At 39.4% G+C, this 18375-nt stretch overlaps 1 protein-coding gene across 3 annotated transcripts in view; it reads left to right on the forward strand.

The window, feature by feature from the left end:
- LOC147173912 (tetratricopeptide repeat protein 28-like) overlaps nt 1-18375 on the forward strand; it is a 195713-nt gene that overhangs the window by 174979 nt on the left and 2359 nt on the right. For 2 of the 3 annotated variants that reach the window (XM_086076481.1, XM_086076483.1), the window contains 14 exons: nt 1691-1820; nt 1919-2137; nt 5039-5204; nt 7454-7594; nt 11003-11147; nt 11221-11400; nt 11978-12522; nt 13537-13784; nt 13867-13991; nt 14069-14300; nt 15472-15548; nt 16243-16266; nt 17287-17416; nt 18224-18331. In XM_086076481.1, the coding sequence (XP_085932607.1) occupies nt 1691-1820; nt 1919-2137; nt 5039-5204; nt 7454-7594; nt 11003-11147; nt 11221-11400; nt 11978-12522; nt 13537-13784; nt 13867-13991; nt 14069-14300; nt 15472-15548; nt 16243-16266; nt 17287-17416; nt 18224-18331 (2470 nt within the window). The remainder of the gene's footprint in view (nt 1-1690; nt 1821-1918; nt 2138-5038; nt 5205-7453; nt 7595-11002; nt 11148-11220; nt 11401-11977; nt 12523-13536; nt 13785-13866; nt 13992-14068; nt 14301-15471; nt 15549-16242; nt 16267-17286; nt 17417-18223; nt 18332-18375) is intronic. The other variant, XM_086076482.1, reaches the window with a different exon arrangement.

The raw sequence follows: 18375 nt of genomic DNA on the forward strand, positions 1-18375 counted from the left end.
TGTTAATTTTAATCAGTACAACAACACTCCTCTGACAACCACTTGACATCCATATGTCAGAGGAGCAATAAAAATCAATAAATTGACGGTTACTTAAATTTCAGTGCTTTTGTACAGATTGAACATTTTGTTTACCATTGATGTAATTTGTCAGAGAGGGCCGTTCCCCAATGGGGGAGGATGTCTTTTCCAGAAATAACCAGAAGAGCGTGTGCATTCAATTTGCGTCACTGATACCGTATGACACTGACATTTACTTAACATGTCCGATAAAAGCCACGTTTGAGTTGGTGACATTTTGAATTTGTGTCCCTGCGGTCTGGACCCACAGCCCGACAGGTCACCATAAGACACAAACATCTGGAATTGTCACCCAGCCAAGATGCTTTGAGAAATGAGTTTCACTTTTAAAGGGTGTCTGCAAAACCTTACAAAGGGAACTAGCACAGCAGTAATCAGCCCACAGCCCTATCAGCGGAATCACCCGGGGACTCACGGCTTCTCCTAGCACTAACGCAGCACAGCGCAGAGATTCTCAACTGATCTCTAGTCTCCGCTCCCTGTGACAGACTTTGCAGCATGACCTTGGGATATTCAACATGAGCTACAGTCGATGCATGTGTGCTAATAAGAATCTCTCTCTCTCTCTCTCTCTCTCTCTCTCTCTCTCTCTCTCTCTCTCTCTCTCTCTCTCTCTCTCTCTCTCTCTCTCTCTCTCTCTCTCTCTCTCTCTCTCTCTCTCAAATCAAAACATCATTCATACAAATCATTTCACCTTGAGCAGCAACCCTTTATTTACTGCAGTTGTTTGTCTTGTGTGACTGTGATCAAGTATTGTGAGCAGAGTGCTTTAGCCTTTGTGTTGGCCGGGACTCCTGGAGAGTGGCTCTGTAGCACTTTCAGTCATCCTACAGCATGACCATTGGCGCAGGAATAGGAAATCAATAATGGATTCAGTGAATCAGCACTCCTAGCCAGCTCGGTTGGCAAAGTGTAACACGTCCCACGAACGTGCTTTTCCATCATCTCCCCGCTCTTCTAAATACAACATTTGACACTGAATAAAATCATCCAGTAACCACAGAGCGCCAAGCAGTGTGTGGATAATGCCCACCTAAGATGCCTAGATAATGGTTTGCCCTTTTCCATGTCCATTCAAATAAGAATTGAAGCGACGCTCACTTGAGTTGCATGGTAATTCATCAACAAATTCAAGTGGCTTCCTTGTTTAAACAGCTGGAGAACATGCTGGATCGAGTAGGTGTGATGCTACCACCCAGTGGCAGGAAGAAAACATTTGTGGTCAATTTGCACTGGTTATGGTAGACAGAAAGTCATTGCTCAGAAATGCCATGATTTTTTGACGGCTTGATGGTGATTACATTTTGTGAATTAGGATCTAGCAACTAAATCTGAATGGAACTCTTTAAATGATGGATCATTATTTTGGTGTCCTCATATTTCTATAAAAATGTACATTTTAAAATAGACCTGGAAAGTACATCCATTTTACATTGGACAAGCTATGAGCCCGGAAACTTGATCAAAACTTGTTGGGTAAATTACACAACATCGATATGAAACTCACTCAATGACTCAAAACCAGTTTTAGTTAAATTGGATTTTGTATTAAAATATTAGTATTAAAAAGGCAATGGTATCTGAATTAAAGTTGCTACTGTTGTTGCAGCTTTACCGGGCATCTGCACTATTCGAGACCATCAGACATGAAGCACAGCACAGCACAGACTACAAACTTTCCCTGTTTGACCTGCAAACTTCTTGCTACCAGGCTCTCCAGAGGGTCCTTGTGAGCCTAGGTATGTTTCTTCCAAATTTCAAATTCTAGTCAGTTTCTCAAGACTGCTATGTAGCAGATGTAATTTTTTTTCTGAGTACCAATGTCTGCACACAACAGGGCACCATGATGAGGCTCTGGCGGTGGCAGAACGAGGACGCACACGAGCTTTCGCTGACCTTTTAATTGAAAGGCAGACGGGCCAACAGGACTCCGACCCTTACACTCCAGTAACAGTGGAGCACATTTTGGACACCGTCAACAGCCAGAGGGCATTGGTGCTTTATTTTTCCATGGCTGCTGGTTACCTGTACAGTTGGCTACTAGCCCCAGGAGCAGGTAAGAAGTGACTTGGCTTGGAGTATTTTTACTTAAGTTTTATCTATCCCACATTTATGCATTGATACTGGCAATTTACCAAATAATCATTTTTATTTTATTTTTATTTTTTACATTATTTAATCCCAGATCAAATGTGTTCACCATATCGTCAGATTCGTCACCCTCTTAATAAAAAAATTGCCAAAGTCATTTTTTGGGCCTAAATTATCTCCTCATGATGCAAATGGTTAATTTTTTTGTGTTTCCTGAAAATTTTGAAAAAAATTACTGGCAATTATTTTAAGAAGGCGTTGATATACAAAATGCAGAAATCAGATGGACCTGGATATTATAAAGCAATTCAAGTTTGAAATTGAAAGTTATTTACTTGCCCTTTCAAACTTTGTAGTGTTATTTTGAGGTATGGGTTCACGGAGGCCAGTTTTCACACCATGCTGCAGCACCACCTGCCACTTCACTGTTGGAATTGGCCTCCCACACCCCATGGGGCTTCCGCATGTGAACCATGCTAATTGTTAGTGACAGAGCCAAACAACACTGGCAATATCTTCCCACCTGACAAAAGCTAAACACAACCCTGTTGAAAATAGAATCGATATTGTTTTTTCCTCACTCTGCTTTTCCGTCCCTCAGTTTTTGAACACTTTTTAATGCAGTGCATTCTCATCTCTTGTCGACTACTGGGTCGCACCAACTCAGGCAGTGGCACTAAGATGCCTGATCTTTTATGAGTCGTGAAATTCCAGCGTCTTAAGCAGACCCATTTTCTTTGAGCGTGATTAGCGCATGTCACACGATTGCCATACTGAGCTCTTTGCTACTGATCCTTTGTGCAAGGAAGGAAAATAAAAGGCATGACCCATGTCCCATTCCACCAAGCTTTAACATTTGATCAAATCCGGCTCGCAGGCAACCGGATGAACTTGGCACCCCAGCATTATTGATACGGATGAAGGCAACACTTCAGGGACAATGGAGATCATCAACGCGCTTTATGTTGCCCCGAGTTAAGAGGGAACCACTTGCTCGTTAATCGCCTGTCAGTTCACTTCCTGGCATTCGTGGGTAACCAGCTGGTACACAAACATGGCACTGTCTGAAGGGGCTGCACTCACAAAAAAGGTCTACAAATGGTGTCATTACTTAGCTGTAAATCACGTAACATTTACATAGCCTGAATGGACATGTGAATGAATGTCTATTAATGTCACACGAAAAACAAAACACATGCACAGACTCCATGTGCTGCTCCAACCTACATTATTCCTCAAAAGTCAGCAGAGCTGTCATAGTATATACCAGATGGCAAAGACGGCTTACACCTATATTTTATTGAATGGAATGTGTTTTATTAATTTTGCTCCACAGGTGTACTTCTGCAGGTTCAGTCTTTCTTCATGTTATGATGAAAAATATTTGGGGCTTGAACATTGAATGTATTTATTTTCTTGGTATTAGCCCTTGGCATTGAATATTCCAAAACATGAGGAGGACTGCATTTTGCATAGCAGATGTCCAGTTTTATTTATTTATATTTATTTATTTTTTACAATTATTATTCATAGTTAACACGGTTCAAGGAGAGTTCTGAGTAGATTTGCTAAACTCTGCATTTGCCCCTTAAGTGTCCTCTCCAATCATAAATCATGACTGTTGCCAAAAAGTCAACATGAGAAAGCATGTCGTGTTGTTGCTTTTACTCAAATGAGTTGTTCCTGTGGGTGGGGTGAAGTTGCGGCAAGGGTACAAAAGCTTCATATCCCAAAAGAGGGGGTCCCTGAATTTTTATTTTTTTGGCGGAATCTATTTAAATTAGAAAATTTGGTTTGTTGCCTACACTTTAAAAACAGTTGGGTCAAAAGTAACACAATTATGGATCAAAAATGGGACGATCCACTTTATGGGTCAATTTGACCCAACTTTCTTGGTTGTTTTATACAAAATGACCCAATTTTTTGACCCAAGCAAAGGATCTGACCAATATTTATGAGTTGTTTTACACTAAAAGACCCATTTCTTAACTCAAAGTTGGGTCCATTTTTGACCCATAGTTGGGTTATTTTTGACCCAACTGTTTTTAGAGTGTATAAAGCAGAACAGAACAGAACTCAGTCGTAATTAGGAGATTCCAAGCGGTAAGGTCCATCTTTCCCATAGCACGTGAAGGCAGGGTAAATATGACATCACCTGCGCTGAGGAAGTAGGTAATGACCAATCATGGCTCACCTGTTGTCTGTTTGGTTAGCAAACTGAGCCATAATTGACCGTTACCTACTTCCTCAGCACAGGTGATGTCATCTTCAGTCGACAGCAAGTGCAAAAATGAGCTTTTAAAGGTATTAATTCTACATGAAATATTATGACAAAATATTAACTTTTTACTGCTGAAAATGGCTCAGTGAGTCCAGTATCCCTTTAAGATATGTCGTTTCAAAAGCAAAAATGTTTTCCTCCACTTTCTGCTTGCTGTCTGTGTCAAGGTCTGATTTGTGAACATATCACATTAATGATAAACTAGGCTCTTCAAATAAGCACTGCTTTAAAAATGGTCATCTTTTTACAGATTACTCTTGCTTTGGTTTTGAATGTGGACATCTGCTCAAGGCAGGGGCCTATCTGTTCTAGTAGGCTACCCAAAAATCCTGAAAAATCCCAAACTAAAATTGTTTTAAATAAATAAATAAATAACTGCATTAAAATACCAAATTACTAGGTTGATTGTTTTAGTATGTTTAATAAAGTCGCACGATGTTAAAGTGGCCCTTGCGTCTTTCAGTTTTTCTGTATGTGACCCTCAAAGGAAAAAGTTTGGACACCCATACTGCAAAGCATTAACCGGTCAGTTTATGCTTGGTGAAAATGACAACATTTATATGTGCCCTCTCTTTGTCTCCGCAGGCATCCTGAAGTTTCATGAGGTGTACTTGGGTGAGGGCTTATCAGAAGTAGGGTCAGACTTCCAGGAGGGAGGTGGCGGTGATGGAGGGGTGGTCAGTGCCTCATCATTGGAGCAGCACATTGCCAGCGCACGAGAGGCTCTCGGAGTTGAATCGTATTACAGCAGGTGAGCTGAGTTGAAGGTAGTTAACAGATTTTGTTCAAGCATTAACCTAATGCATAATAACTGTTCAAATTCAACAAGGGGAGTTCCTCCACTGAGTTATCTGGGTGTGAAGTGTGGAAAGTGAGTGTTGTTCCACTTCATTGCTCTCTGTGATTACAAGTCTCCACTCCTACCTTTGGTAGAGAACCGTCTTTCCATCAGTGAGATGGAATGATGGCTTTTTGATTGGTGACTCTCTTCACAACACACAAAATAGCCGAGCTACCACATTTAAAAAGAAGAATACAATTCTCAAAATGAGAAAGAAGATGAAGCGGCAAAAATCAATAAGACAGTCAAAGACCAGCACAGCCAAGAGCATGCTAAATGTGGCAAGGTAGAGTAAACCCAGAGTGTAGTTCTGACCTCCCCGATTCACGGGCCTGTACTGCTTTTGAAATTGATTGCTGTTTGAACTGCACTGACCAGGTGGCCTGCCCGACACCTGCCTCTCCACTCTACAACAGTCTGGGGGCCTCCTGCCCCATTACCAGCCCATTTATCCCTCCAATGGGAAGCTGCACTCGCAACATTGCGCTTGAATGGCCACAATATGGCAACACTTTGGAGCCCATTCATCCTCCATTGGAGAGCAAAAGATAAGCAGCCCCCTTATTACAGTGAAACCACATCATGAATGGGATGAAGAATTGAGAGAGGATGTGTGCAACAGTGAATAGTGTATTGAGAGGAAAGGATGCTGCTGATTAGACACTTTTTATTAATATATCGGAATATGTCAACTCACAAGCCAAAACACCTGACCTAAAGAGATCCAATACAAGAGCTGTATCAAAACCCATTCCATAGAATATAATAAATGTAACTGTTTTGATTGACACCGTCAGAGAGGTATTCATTGAATATTTATTGAGGTTGAAGTTTTCCATATTTTTCTTCATAGTTCAGCACATTTAGACCAATTTTACGCTATACAAACAAAATAAATTCATATACTGTAATGTTAAAAGGAATATCTCTTTAACAGTGTCAAACTAATCCAAACATAATGCTTGTAAAGACAAAATCAATTATACTAGTTTTGGCCTCTAAATGTGAGTACAGGGTTTAACACTGGTCATTGAAAAAGTATTAAAAGTCATGAAATGGATTTTGCTCAAATCAAGGCCTTTAATGGCATTAAGAAGCTTTAACTACGATGTCAAGAGGCATTCTAAATTTAAATACTTGTTCATGCTTTATTGTACATATAGCATTGTGTAAAGGCGTCAATATAACACAATTTAGCAAAAATTTATGTGGTAAAAGTATATTTATTTTTTGGGGTACTGGTGACTAGTTGTAATTTACAATGAACAAAATGGCCTGGAGTCCACGAGTTGCTTCATGTTCCAAATAGCAATTGCTCTGAATTTGAAAAGAAAAATGTACCGTCTAACATGAAACACTAATGTCACCAAGTGGCAGAAAATTACCTCATCACAAATATATGACTCAATGTTTCACACGCCTCTTAACCGTAAACGCTAACTGTAACTTTATGAATTACTTACTATAAAATTACTGCATCAATAAAGTATTGATACAACTACATTTGTATTTGGTAACCATATTTGTCCACTATTATATTGTATATTTCGAACAGATATAATGTGTGAATAATGTATGATTAACTGAAAATCATGTGATTAATTATGATAATTGTAATCAACTAACATCCCTTATGCAATTATGTATGTGTCTGTGTACTCAGTATGGCGTGGGCATTAAATTAAGTTTTAAGTTGCATTTAAAAAAAAAACTGCAGAAACCCTGGTTTAGATAATATCTGCTTTTTCAGGTGAACGGCTTAGGTTGGTAAATATCATGTTGCATGTTAATTTTTTTGAGGTACTGTTGTAGGAGTAACATGATATTACAGAGTTACATGATGGTGATTTTTTTTGTTTTATTGGATAGACATAATGAAGGGAGAGATAGCGGGTGGGGGCGGTTGACTCAATGGCTGCGTCGACATCAGCATTGTAATGAAAGGATTACACTCCGCCAGGGTTTTTCGACCAAGCCAAGTAAAATTAGGCCATCTATGTGTGGGTTGAACTGTCTATATCTCTGGCATATAAGAATTTATTTTTTTCATTTATCCACAGGGGAACAATGCATGTCTTTATACCGACTACTTATCACTATTGCAGTTCTTGTGCCAATACTACACTGATGGGTACTGTTTCTTTCTGTCTGTCTTTTAGAGGGTGTTCAAGCAGCGAGACTGAGAGCGAGGCAGGAGATTTGTTGGACCAACAATTCGAGGAGTTGAACAACAAGCTTAACTCTGTCACAGATCCTACAGGCTTCTTGCGCATGGTGTCCAGGAACAATCTTTTCAACAGGTAGGAGAATAATGCAAAGTATTTGGACACATGCGCCCATGGAGAGCAGATAGAAAGTCGGTAGAGTTGTATTGACTAAAGAAAAGTGGAACGCTGCATTTGTTCAGGATTCACAGGTTCATCTGTGAAAGGAGTCATTTCCTATTGTTCAATCTATGCGGAGGCTGCATGTGAATCCCCTTATTAAATAGACGGAGTAGAGCCAAGCCTCTAAAGCTTCTATCATCTGTCTGTTCTGATGGGATGGGTCCATGTGTGCATAAACTGTAAATGCCAGACATTGGCATCAGTGTGTGTAGGTATTTATCTTCCCTCAGACTGTGTAGATTCCACTACGGGCACTGTAGTTTGTCCAAAGCATTGTTTTATTGATACTAAGCAAGACACTCATTCACACTCGTGTACACGAATAGATTATGGGCATAAGTGTGTGTGTGACTGGGTCATATTTCCCTGTCCTCGCCCTCTATTGAGCTTCTCTTTGATGAGAGGATAATTCCATCTTTAATTGAGTCTTGGTGCTCATTAAGCCCTTTTAATGGGCTCCCAGTAATAATCCACTCATTCTTGGGGGCTTCAAAAAAGCCAGGGAAATATATCAGGCTAACATTTATCTCAATGTTACAGCAAGAGAAGACAAAGAAAAGTTCCCTGGGATCATTATGTTGAACTGCGTGTGCACTGCATTTATTGCTAAAATGTTCATGGAGTGAAGGTTGTCGATAGAAAGGTTTATAAATTAAGTATTTTAATAAGGATGTAAATACCTTTTGATCTAACTGCTTACAGGCATTCATATAGGGAAAAGCATCCTTGTCTCCAACCAAGTTAAAGTTTTACTCTAGATTACAGTGTTGTTGTTTTTTGACATATTTATTAGCCAACCGGTAATTTTAAAAAAAAAGAGAATCCATCTAGCATCCTGAAGAGCACATGACGTTTTATCAAATTGAAAAAGGAATGTGAAATGTCAAACTGAATCCAGAATTGAGCTTGCTCATTGGACGTCTTCGAGGTCAGAAATTAATCATGCAAAACATTCAACCACAATCTCTTCAGGAATGCTAGTAAATACCTATTCTGATCAAAAATGTATAATGTTTTTTACTAGGTTTTTTTCTTCATTTGATGTATAACAGTAAATTTTTTAAACTCATAGATAACGCTAATAAGAATATAAAGAATCATTATCACTCAACTTTTAAAGAATCTTCATTTTGCAAAATAACTACTGTATTCCAGAAGTGTCAAACATGATTTAGGTAATTGCCAATTAAGGAAGTGTAGCATAAAAAATACTGCATAAAACTTACATGGTGGTAGTTTATTTGAATGATTTTTTTAAAGCTTCAGTTTCACACTTTAACTCATTCACTGCCATCGACGGCTATAGACGTCAAAAATTCATTTGAACTATTTATATTAGTTTCACTTTTTTTCACTTTTGTTGACAAGAGTATGAAAACCTAGAAACAAATTTATTGTACATTTAGAACAGATATAAAATGTGTGATTAATCTTGAGTTAACTAGCGGTCATGTGATTAATTACAATTCAAAATTTTCGCCTGATGCCACTAATTAAAAAAAAGAAAAGATTATTAAAAAATTTGGGACTTCAGACAATTACATTCTTTAATTGTAATTAATCGCATGACTTCAATAGTTAACTCACGATTAATCACACATTTTATATCTGTTCTAAATGTAATTTTTTTTTATGTTTTCATACTCTTGTTAACAAAAGTGACAAAAATGTGAAACTAATAGAAATAGTTCAAATTAATTGTTGACGTCTATAGCCGTCAATGGCAGTGAATGAGTTAAAGGGGAAGTCAACCCCAAATATGCATATGTTCTATGCAGCCCCACTAGCCTGAATATAGCAATCGGATTACTATTACGCTTGTAGAATATGAATGAGGCAGCAAAATCCACCCGTTTTTATCCATCCCAGGGGCGGCGAAGGTAATGACCAATCATGGCTCAGCTTAAAAAAAACAGCCGAGCCATGATTGATGTAATTTTCAGTCGACAGCAAGTGGCAAAATGGCCGCCCCTGTTTAAAAACGGATGGATTTTGCTGCCTAACTCATATTACACTAATGCAATATTAATCACAGTGTCATGTTTAGACTAGTGGAGGCACATACAACATATTATCGTCAAGAGCATTTTTGGGTTGACTTTCCCATTACGTTGTTTTTGCCCAAATTAGGTGCCCGCACAAGTAAACCATCCTCACTCAGCATGCTGTCTTTTCTCTTCATTGTTTCTCTCTACACTTGAAGCACGTTTTGTCTCAGATTATCCCTTCCCTCCTTTCTCATTCCTCCATCCTGTCAGGCTAACAAACGATTGTTTGCTTTCCATCGAGGCTCTTGCCAATGGCTGAGAGAGAGAGAGAGACAGACAGAGAGACAGAGAGAGAATGAGTGAATGAGATGCTTTAGGGAAGCTAGTGGCCCCAGGCCCCCAGAAGGGCTGACTAGATGCTTTTTGGCTGGACCTCGGAAAAGAAAGAGCAGATGGAGGCTTGTGACAAGTGTGGCAATACAACTTGGCCCTGTTCTCCTACTGCACCAAAGGCTTTTTACCCTATGGCCGTCATTAGCAAGCTCCCGTTGTGTTAAGTCTTCTTGATGACACGAGGAGTCAAAGTAAAACATGTCTTCGGTCAAATTAATGTAATTTGTCACATTGGTTGAGCATTGCTGCATAGGACAATAATTTTAAATGGACAATCTACTGTTCCTCAAAATAAATCACTGTTATGGGATGTAACATAAGAGCATAGTTTCAGAATACCACAGCTCAATCCTGCCACCTTGAGGGCAGAAATATACTTTGAGATCAGGGGGTTGTGCAGCTCTTTACACATCAAGAACACTAAATTCTGTGCAAACTGCAGTGGCAGCACTTGTGTGTCTTGCGAGAGCCATATCTCTACTCAGCAAATGGTCATGAGGCACACGGTTCAAGACACAATAGAATAAAATATAAAAGCATGCAAATGTAAAATATTCATTGTTTTCTTGTTCTTCGTGCAGATATGTCATTTTGTGTCACATATATATATATATATATATATATATATATATGAAATAATCTTTGCTCAGAAGGATGACTTTTCAATTTAAATGCACAGTTAAAGTAAAGTAACTTAATGCAGTCGACTTGCTTTATTGTTCACAATAAATGAAATTTCAACATTTCACCTCACAGTATCTTTTGACTTCAAATCGTTAAAATGACTAGGTGCTTGAAAAAAAATATGAAAGAAAAAAATATGAAAAGGTTTTATATATATATAAGAATTATAGATATGAATGTGATAAAGTTCCTTAACGTGATTAGATACACAGCAGGAATGTCTCATTTACAGTCTGATATGTTGTGTTTCTTGTAGGAGCTGCCAGAGCATGACCAGCCTGTTCAGTAACACCATGTCACCTGCCAAAGACGGTTGTTCTTCCCTGCCTCATCGCTCCAGCAACCTCGGGAAGCCTCCTCTCAGAGCACTTTATGATTTGCTCATTGCACCTATGGAGGGGGTGAGTGTAACTCTGAGTTTAGGATTCTTGGGGAAGGGATAAGCTAACACACACTTATCATTTTGTCCAACAGGGTTTGATGCACTCCAGTGGTCCGGTGGGCAGACACAGACAACTGGTCATGGTGCTAGAGGGAGAACTTTATCTTATCCCTTTCGCTCTGCTCAAAGGAAGTTCATCCAATGAATATCTGTATGAGCGTTTTAGCCTCATCGCTGTTCCCTCAATCCAGGGCCTCGGATCCTGTGCAAAGGTTTAACATTCATTGTCTCATATTTAACTCATTTACTCCCAAAAACATATACCAGTGTTCTATTTTAAATATTGCCATGGGCCGAAAAAGGTATTTATGTTTTTTTATGCTAGAGCATACAGAAAGAAGGCTTTGATGCAGCCTCAGACCTGAGGAGGTCGCTTAAAACAATGGTAGGTATTACCAAAAACGGCCAGCAGGTGGCAGCAGAGTGTAAGAGATCAACCAGGGCCATGTTGCAACAAGCTTTTCCCCAGTGTTTTCAACAGCTTTGTGAATAATGATGAAACGTAGCTATATTCTAATGCTAATTGCTGCAACACAGAAACAGATAGAATTTTTTTTTTCCTGATGAAAGAAGAGACTCCAATCTTTCTTTTGGTCGGTTCACTGTTTTTATAGCCGTAGAACACAATATTCTGTGGGCCTTCCAAAATCAGTAAAAATCCAGTAAAACAGCCGGGAGTGAAGGTGGTTGCTTCAGTGAAAATGGCTGGGAGTGAATGAGTTAATGTCATATCAGGCCATTGTCTTTAAATTGAAGAAGTTAATCTTGCTTGTATTTTCCTGACTTTAGGTTCACTCCCGGCGTCCTGGACCAGCTCCCTGTGGTGGTGTGTCAATGGCAGCTGTAGTGGGAAACCCCAGGCTGCCTTCACCGGTGATGGACCGTTGGCTGTGGGGGCCAATGCCCTCTGCAGAAGAGGAGGCTCTCATGGTAGCTGAGCTGTTAGGATGCCAACCACTGTCTGGTCCAGCAGCGACAAAAGAGAGAGTCATGAGTGCCCTCACACAGGCGGAGTGTGCCCACTTCGCGACTCACATTTCATGGAAGTTGGCTGCTCTGGTGCTCACTCCAAACCTGGAAAGCACACCCAGTGCAGCAAGTGCTAACATGGGAGGGGGAACTTTGGGTAGAGGTACGGGGATGAGAAGAGGAAGCAGCGGCCGAGGCAGGAAGGGATCCGTTGGAAGTGGCTACACCAATCCTGAGTCTCACCACATGCAAGATGACAGCAGTGATGTGGACAGTATCTGCGATAGTCCACCTTTACAGGAATTTCTCTTGACAGCTGCGGATATATTGGACCTTAGGCTACCTGTCAAGCTGGTGGTGCTTGGGTAGGTGGAGTACTTAGACCAACAACTGTAAACAGAGATTTCTAAATGGCTTTAATTTCAAAATACTGTGATTGATTGAACTTAAATAGCATTAAAGGAGAAGTCAACCTTAAACATTTCTTGACAATAATATGTTATAACATGACATTCTGATTAATGTTACATTTGTGGAATATGAGTTATGAAGCAAAATCCAGCCGTTTTTATCCATCTCAGGGGCGGCCATTTTGCCACTTGCTGTCGACTGAAGATGACATCACAGCTACTCATGGTTCAGGCAATGACCAATCACAGTTCGCTTGTTTTCTGAAGCTCAACTGTGATTGGTTGTTACCTGACATCTGAGCAACTATGATGTCATTTTCACTCGACATCAAATGACAAAATGGCCGCCCCTGGATAAAAATGGGTGGATTTTGATGCTTAAGTCATATTACACTAATACAATATTAACCAGAATACTGTATTTTGACTAGTGGGGCTCTAATAGAACATATTATCAAAAAATTTGGGGGAGGGGGACATTGTATTCCATTGTAAAGGGTTCAATCATATGTTCTATGTAGCACCACTTGTCTAAACATGGTATTCTGATTAATATTGTGTTTGTGGAATATGAATTAAATAGGAGAATCTCCCCATTTTAATCCACCTCGTGGGGCGGCCATTTTGCCACTTCCTATCGACTGAAAATGACATCATAGCTGCACAGGGTTCAAGTAACGAGTCACGACCAATCAAGGCTTGCGACTGTCACATGACCGAACTCAGAAAACAGGTGAGCCGTGATCAGTCGCTACCTGAGCCCTGAGCAACTGTGATGTCATTTTAAGTCGACAGCAAGTGGCAAAATGGCCGCCCCCTGAGATGGATAAAAATTGGTGGATTTTGCTACTGTTGTAAAAAAATTAATACATTTTTTTTTAAAATTGGCTTGACTTCCCTTTTACAGAAAAGTTATAAGAATTTGTATTACTTCTTAGCCAAACTTCTTTTTTGATTCTTTGTCATCAGCTCCTACTTAGAGTCCAGCAGCAAGGTGACAGCCGACGGTGTTGTTGGCTTGACACGGTCCTTCCTGGCTGCAGGGGCGCAGTGTGTTCTTGTGTCCTTGTGGCCTGTCCCTGTGGCAGCTTCCAAGGTTTTTGTGCATGCCTTCTACACTGCCCTTCTGAATGGGACGAAGGCTAGCGCTGCGCTGGCAGATGCCATGAAAACTGTCCAGAGCAGCAAGCAGTACTCACACCCGTCCAACTGGGCAGGTTAGTGATGAAAATAATGGGAAATAACTTCAAACATCTCAATACCTAATATGAGCTAATTCAAGTAATATTTTCTGTCCAGGATACATGCTGATCGGCAGTGATGTGAAACTTAACAGCCCGTCCTCCCTGATTGGACAAGCTTTAGCAGAGATTCTGCAGTATCCAGAGCGTGCACGCGATGCTCTGAGGGTTTTACTTCACCTGGTTAGACATGGACTCACATATTCAAAGACTTTGTAAGGAAAAGCATGTTACTGATACTACTGCTGTACTGCTTGCAGGTGGAAAAGTCTCTTCAAAGGATCCAGAATGGTCAACGGAACTCGATGTACACGTCGCAGCAAAGTGTGGAGAACAAAGTTGGGGGAGTGCCCGGGTGGCAGGCCTTGTTGACTGCCGTGGGCTTCCGCCTTGACTCTGCAGGCACCGGCATCCCTGCTGCAGTTTTCTTTCCCACTGCTGACCCAGGAGACAGACTCCAGCAGTGCAGTACCACTTTACAATCACTTTTGGGTCAGTAGCACAGTCAACGTCAGTATCAGACAACCATAATATGATGTTGAAATTAAAGCATTAACTCATTAATTAATCACAAAGAATTATCGCATTAATCATGTATTGACGCAGATTAAGCACACTATTAAATTTGACCACAGATGCTTGACAGCGGATGGTTACGTTAAAGGTAGCACAGGTTGTGTTTGAGCAATAAACATAACTACGTGCATTAAAGTAAAGCATTTAATAAATGTTTGTGTATGACATTCAGAATATATGTTCATGTCAAACTATTGGGGTCATTTTTTCTAATTTTAAATTATGCAAGTAATTCATTGATTAGAAAAAGAGGAGGATGAGAATGTGCAGTTGGTCAAAAATGTTGAAGACGTCCTCATAACATTAAAGGTCGAAAGAATTAACACAACAGGTGCTCTTCAAATTTGGCAGGCAAAAAAGGTTAATAAAAAGCCTTTTAATTAATCATGATTAATCAAAAGTCTAAGATGTGATTAATCTGATTATAACATTTGACAGCTCTAATTCAAAACAAACTGTGTTGTTGTAAATTAAGGAAAAATAATCGAATTGCCAACATAAAAAAAAAAAGTTTTATAATTGGTGAAACATTTTTTTTAAACTATCAATCAAATCTTATCTGATCTGGAAAACATTTATGGCATGAAAAATGTCTATTTAATTCAAATTTAGCATTGATGAAACATTAAATTCCATGCTTCAGCCTGTCACTAATTAAAGCAATATAAAGGAACTTCAAGTTTACGTTGATTATGGCGCCGCCATATGGATAAAGTCGGTAACGTTATGCCTAAAGGAAGACCATGTTTCTCATGAAAACAAGCGCATTGCGTAATTTTTTAGCTCACAACATTCAAATTGACTTCCATCTTTGTAACAAATGGGTAAAGGGGGAAAGTGACATATGCCATAAAGCAGTCAGCACATGTGTAGTTTTTTGTGTGACAGTGTTCCTACCATCCTCCTCAAAGTTGTTTAGTGACAGTAAAAATGATACAGGCCATGGCAAAGGTACCATTCAACTAGTTTTAAGTCGATGTTTCATCAGAAGAGATATGAAAATATTTGATTAAGGTTGAAAAGTTCCTTTGTGCTCCTTTAAGGAATCTGCTATGTTGACAAAACTGACTGAAATTCTGACCCTCAGGTCTGCCACCACAAGCACTCCAGGCTTTGTGCAAACTCATCACAGCTTCAGAGGCGGGGGAGCAGCTCATCAATCGGGTATGGACCCATCTACACCTTGCTCAACATATTTTTGGGGGGCCTCACAAAGTTTATAAAGTTTATAGTTGTCATTCCTTAACCATGTTACGACAGGACTGAATACACAACGTTGCACATGCATTTCAAGCTTTGGTTTAATCTCTATTGAAATGCGCTAGTAAAGCCTAACTAGCTTTACTTGGAGCACTGGTTTTATCTAAAGTCTACTTGTCTCACACCCAAACATGTGATGCCAGAGAATAATCTTTATCCGCATTTTTGTGTAACGTGAGGTAAGCACATGTTTTAAGAGAGTAAAGGGCTACCTACTTGTGGGAATAAGCAGACAAACAACAATCTCATTAATAACAAACTAAATATATACTCAGAGGTGTTAAAAATGTTTTAGTTATCTCATTTAGCTACTTTAGAAGACCAAATATTAGCAACAGCTCTCTGGAGCTCATCCCAGCATCATCAGCCAATCACAGGGCACACATAGAGACAGAAAATGTATCCCGTTCTCAATATGTGCAACATTATGCGTTAATGTATCAACCTCCAAAGTAATTTTTCCAGGGTATTATTTTGCACACTGCTGTTTCTTGTCCATTGTTGTCCTTCTTATTGACCTGAACCCTTGTGAGTTGGCCTTTGTGCATGAAATAAAAATGCTATTTTCTCTCCCCTTCCCCTGCTGTGCCATCTGAAGGCTGTTAAAAATATGGTGGCCATGGTAAGTGTGCCTTCACCAACCTGCCATCCATCCCACTCTTTCCTGTTCCCGCTAAACCTTTTGTAATACCAACGTTGTACAGTAGTAACTGCATGCCAGTTGTTATGTTGTTAATCATACATGAAGTGTAACATGCCAACAACTTTCTTCCATTCTTCTTAAATGCATTTAGAGTAGGCACGGGCGAGTACCGATAGCAGGTATCTTTTATGGGGCCGATACTTATTATTATTATTTCAAGGTATCGGTACTCATGATCAGCCGCTCTTGTTGTCGTTTTACAATGAGGAATTAGAAATTAGACTAATAGAAAATGTTGGTTAATTTCATGCAAATTTAAGGAAAATGTTGGGATATATGAACCCACATTTCTTAAGTATGATATTTGTTATATTAATATATAATCATATTAAAATTAACTGTCATTGTTTTTTGGGGGGAAATTGTATGTATTAAAATTACTAGTGTTATTGAAACTTGGAAGCAAGTGGTGACTTTTCAAGATTTGAATACTCGTGCTGGGAAAGAAATGGTATCAAACATTGCTAATTGTTATGTCACTGCTGGTCAGAGAACTGAAGGTGGTCCAAGCAATAAAGCTATGATGTAAAAGTAAAGTAAGGACAAAAGCATGTGTGTTACTCCTTAAACATCAGGTGGACAAAAGTATCTCTGTTCTCAGCTAATCCCCAAACAAAACAGGCCACGGCACATGTGCACCGCTCTTACGCTCTCTTGCCGTTAAAGCCTATTCATAGCTGATAGAAACAGATTAACACCTGCCGGTGTATACAGTAGCTTTACATTTGTGAGTATTTGATGAACTGAAGTGAATGTGAAATAAAGCAATTTGTTGGTAAATAAATTCTCTGCATTTGCAGACACATTTTGTGGTTCAAACAAATAACTCGAAACGTACACAAACAATATCCTAGAAAACAATGTATGTCCAGGCATATGACAGGTAATTTTAATGCCACAACTTTTTTTGTTCTCCCTCTTTTTCCTCTTCTACTCCAGCTCCACCAGGTGCTAGTGCAGCTCCAGACGGGCGAGAAGGAACAGGACTTCTCTCTCCTGCCCATTCAGGTGTCCATTAGTGTGCAACTTTGGAGACTACCAGGATGCCATGAGTTTTTGGCAGCACTTGGTGAGTCCACAGTAAATTGAGTAGAATACATTTTACCCTTAAAAGAGTCTATTTGGTCCACTCGAAACAGAGTGAAATTTACATGTGGAAGAGAGTACAATATTCAGAGTAAATTTCACTCAAAGTGTTTTTACTGTGTACGAGAGAATTGGCCTATCCCATGACAAAAAACTAGTTTTTTACACTTAGAAATTCCAAGTACATTTAAGAAAGATTTTTTTTAGTACATTTTATTAGTTAATAACAATTTCTAAAAAAGGTTATCCAAGGGTTGAGGAACGAACTCACAACCTTCAGCTTGGGAGACGGCCACTCTATCACCTAAGCTATGCCGCACCAAATCGTTTTTTGGTCTCTTGGAGGTACGAAAATTCCAACTAAGGAGTAGTGGCGTGGTTCCGGGAGTAGATTGGTCTCCCAACCTGAAGTTGTTAATTTGTTCCTCAAACCTTGAGTGACTTAACTTATATATATATACATATATATATATATTATAATAATAATAAAAATCTAGTACAATTTAGTCAAAATCTCTCCTTGCAAAATTTACTTAGGATTTCTGTGAAGGCTCTTTAATATTTTTTTTTTCATGGGATAGGCAAGTTCTCTCGTACACGCTAAAAATACTTTACTCATATTTTACTATCTTCCACGTGTAAATTTTACTCTATTTAGAGTGGGACCAAATAGACTATTTTTAGAGTCAAATGTATTCTACAAAATGTACTGTTCCCACTTGAAGTTTCCCACATTACATGGATTAACTTAAAGAGATGACAAGTATTTATCTTTTGTATGAATATGCAGGGTTTGACTTGTGTGAGGTAGGCCAAGAAGAAGTGGTGCTAAAAACGGGCAAGCTAGCCAACCGCCGCACATTGCACTTTGCTCTGCAGTCTCTGTTGGCATTATTTGGTTTGTATACATTTGTCTTATTGGTTTTATGTCATACTTGGTAT

This window comes from Leptonotus elevatus, chromosome 5, assembly GCF_054856555.1.
Source record: "Leptonotus elevatus isolate MCC_2025b chromosome 5, RoL_Lele_1.0, whole genome shotgun sequence".
In the NCBI taxonomy this organism is placed as follows: domain Eukaryota; kingdom Metazoa; phylum Chordata; class Actinopteri; order Syngnathiformes; family Syngnathidae; genus Leptonotus; species Leptonotus elevatus.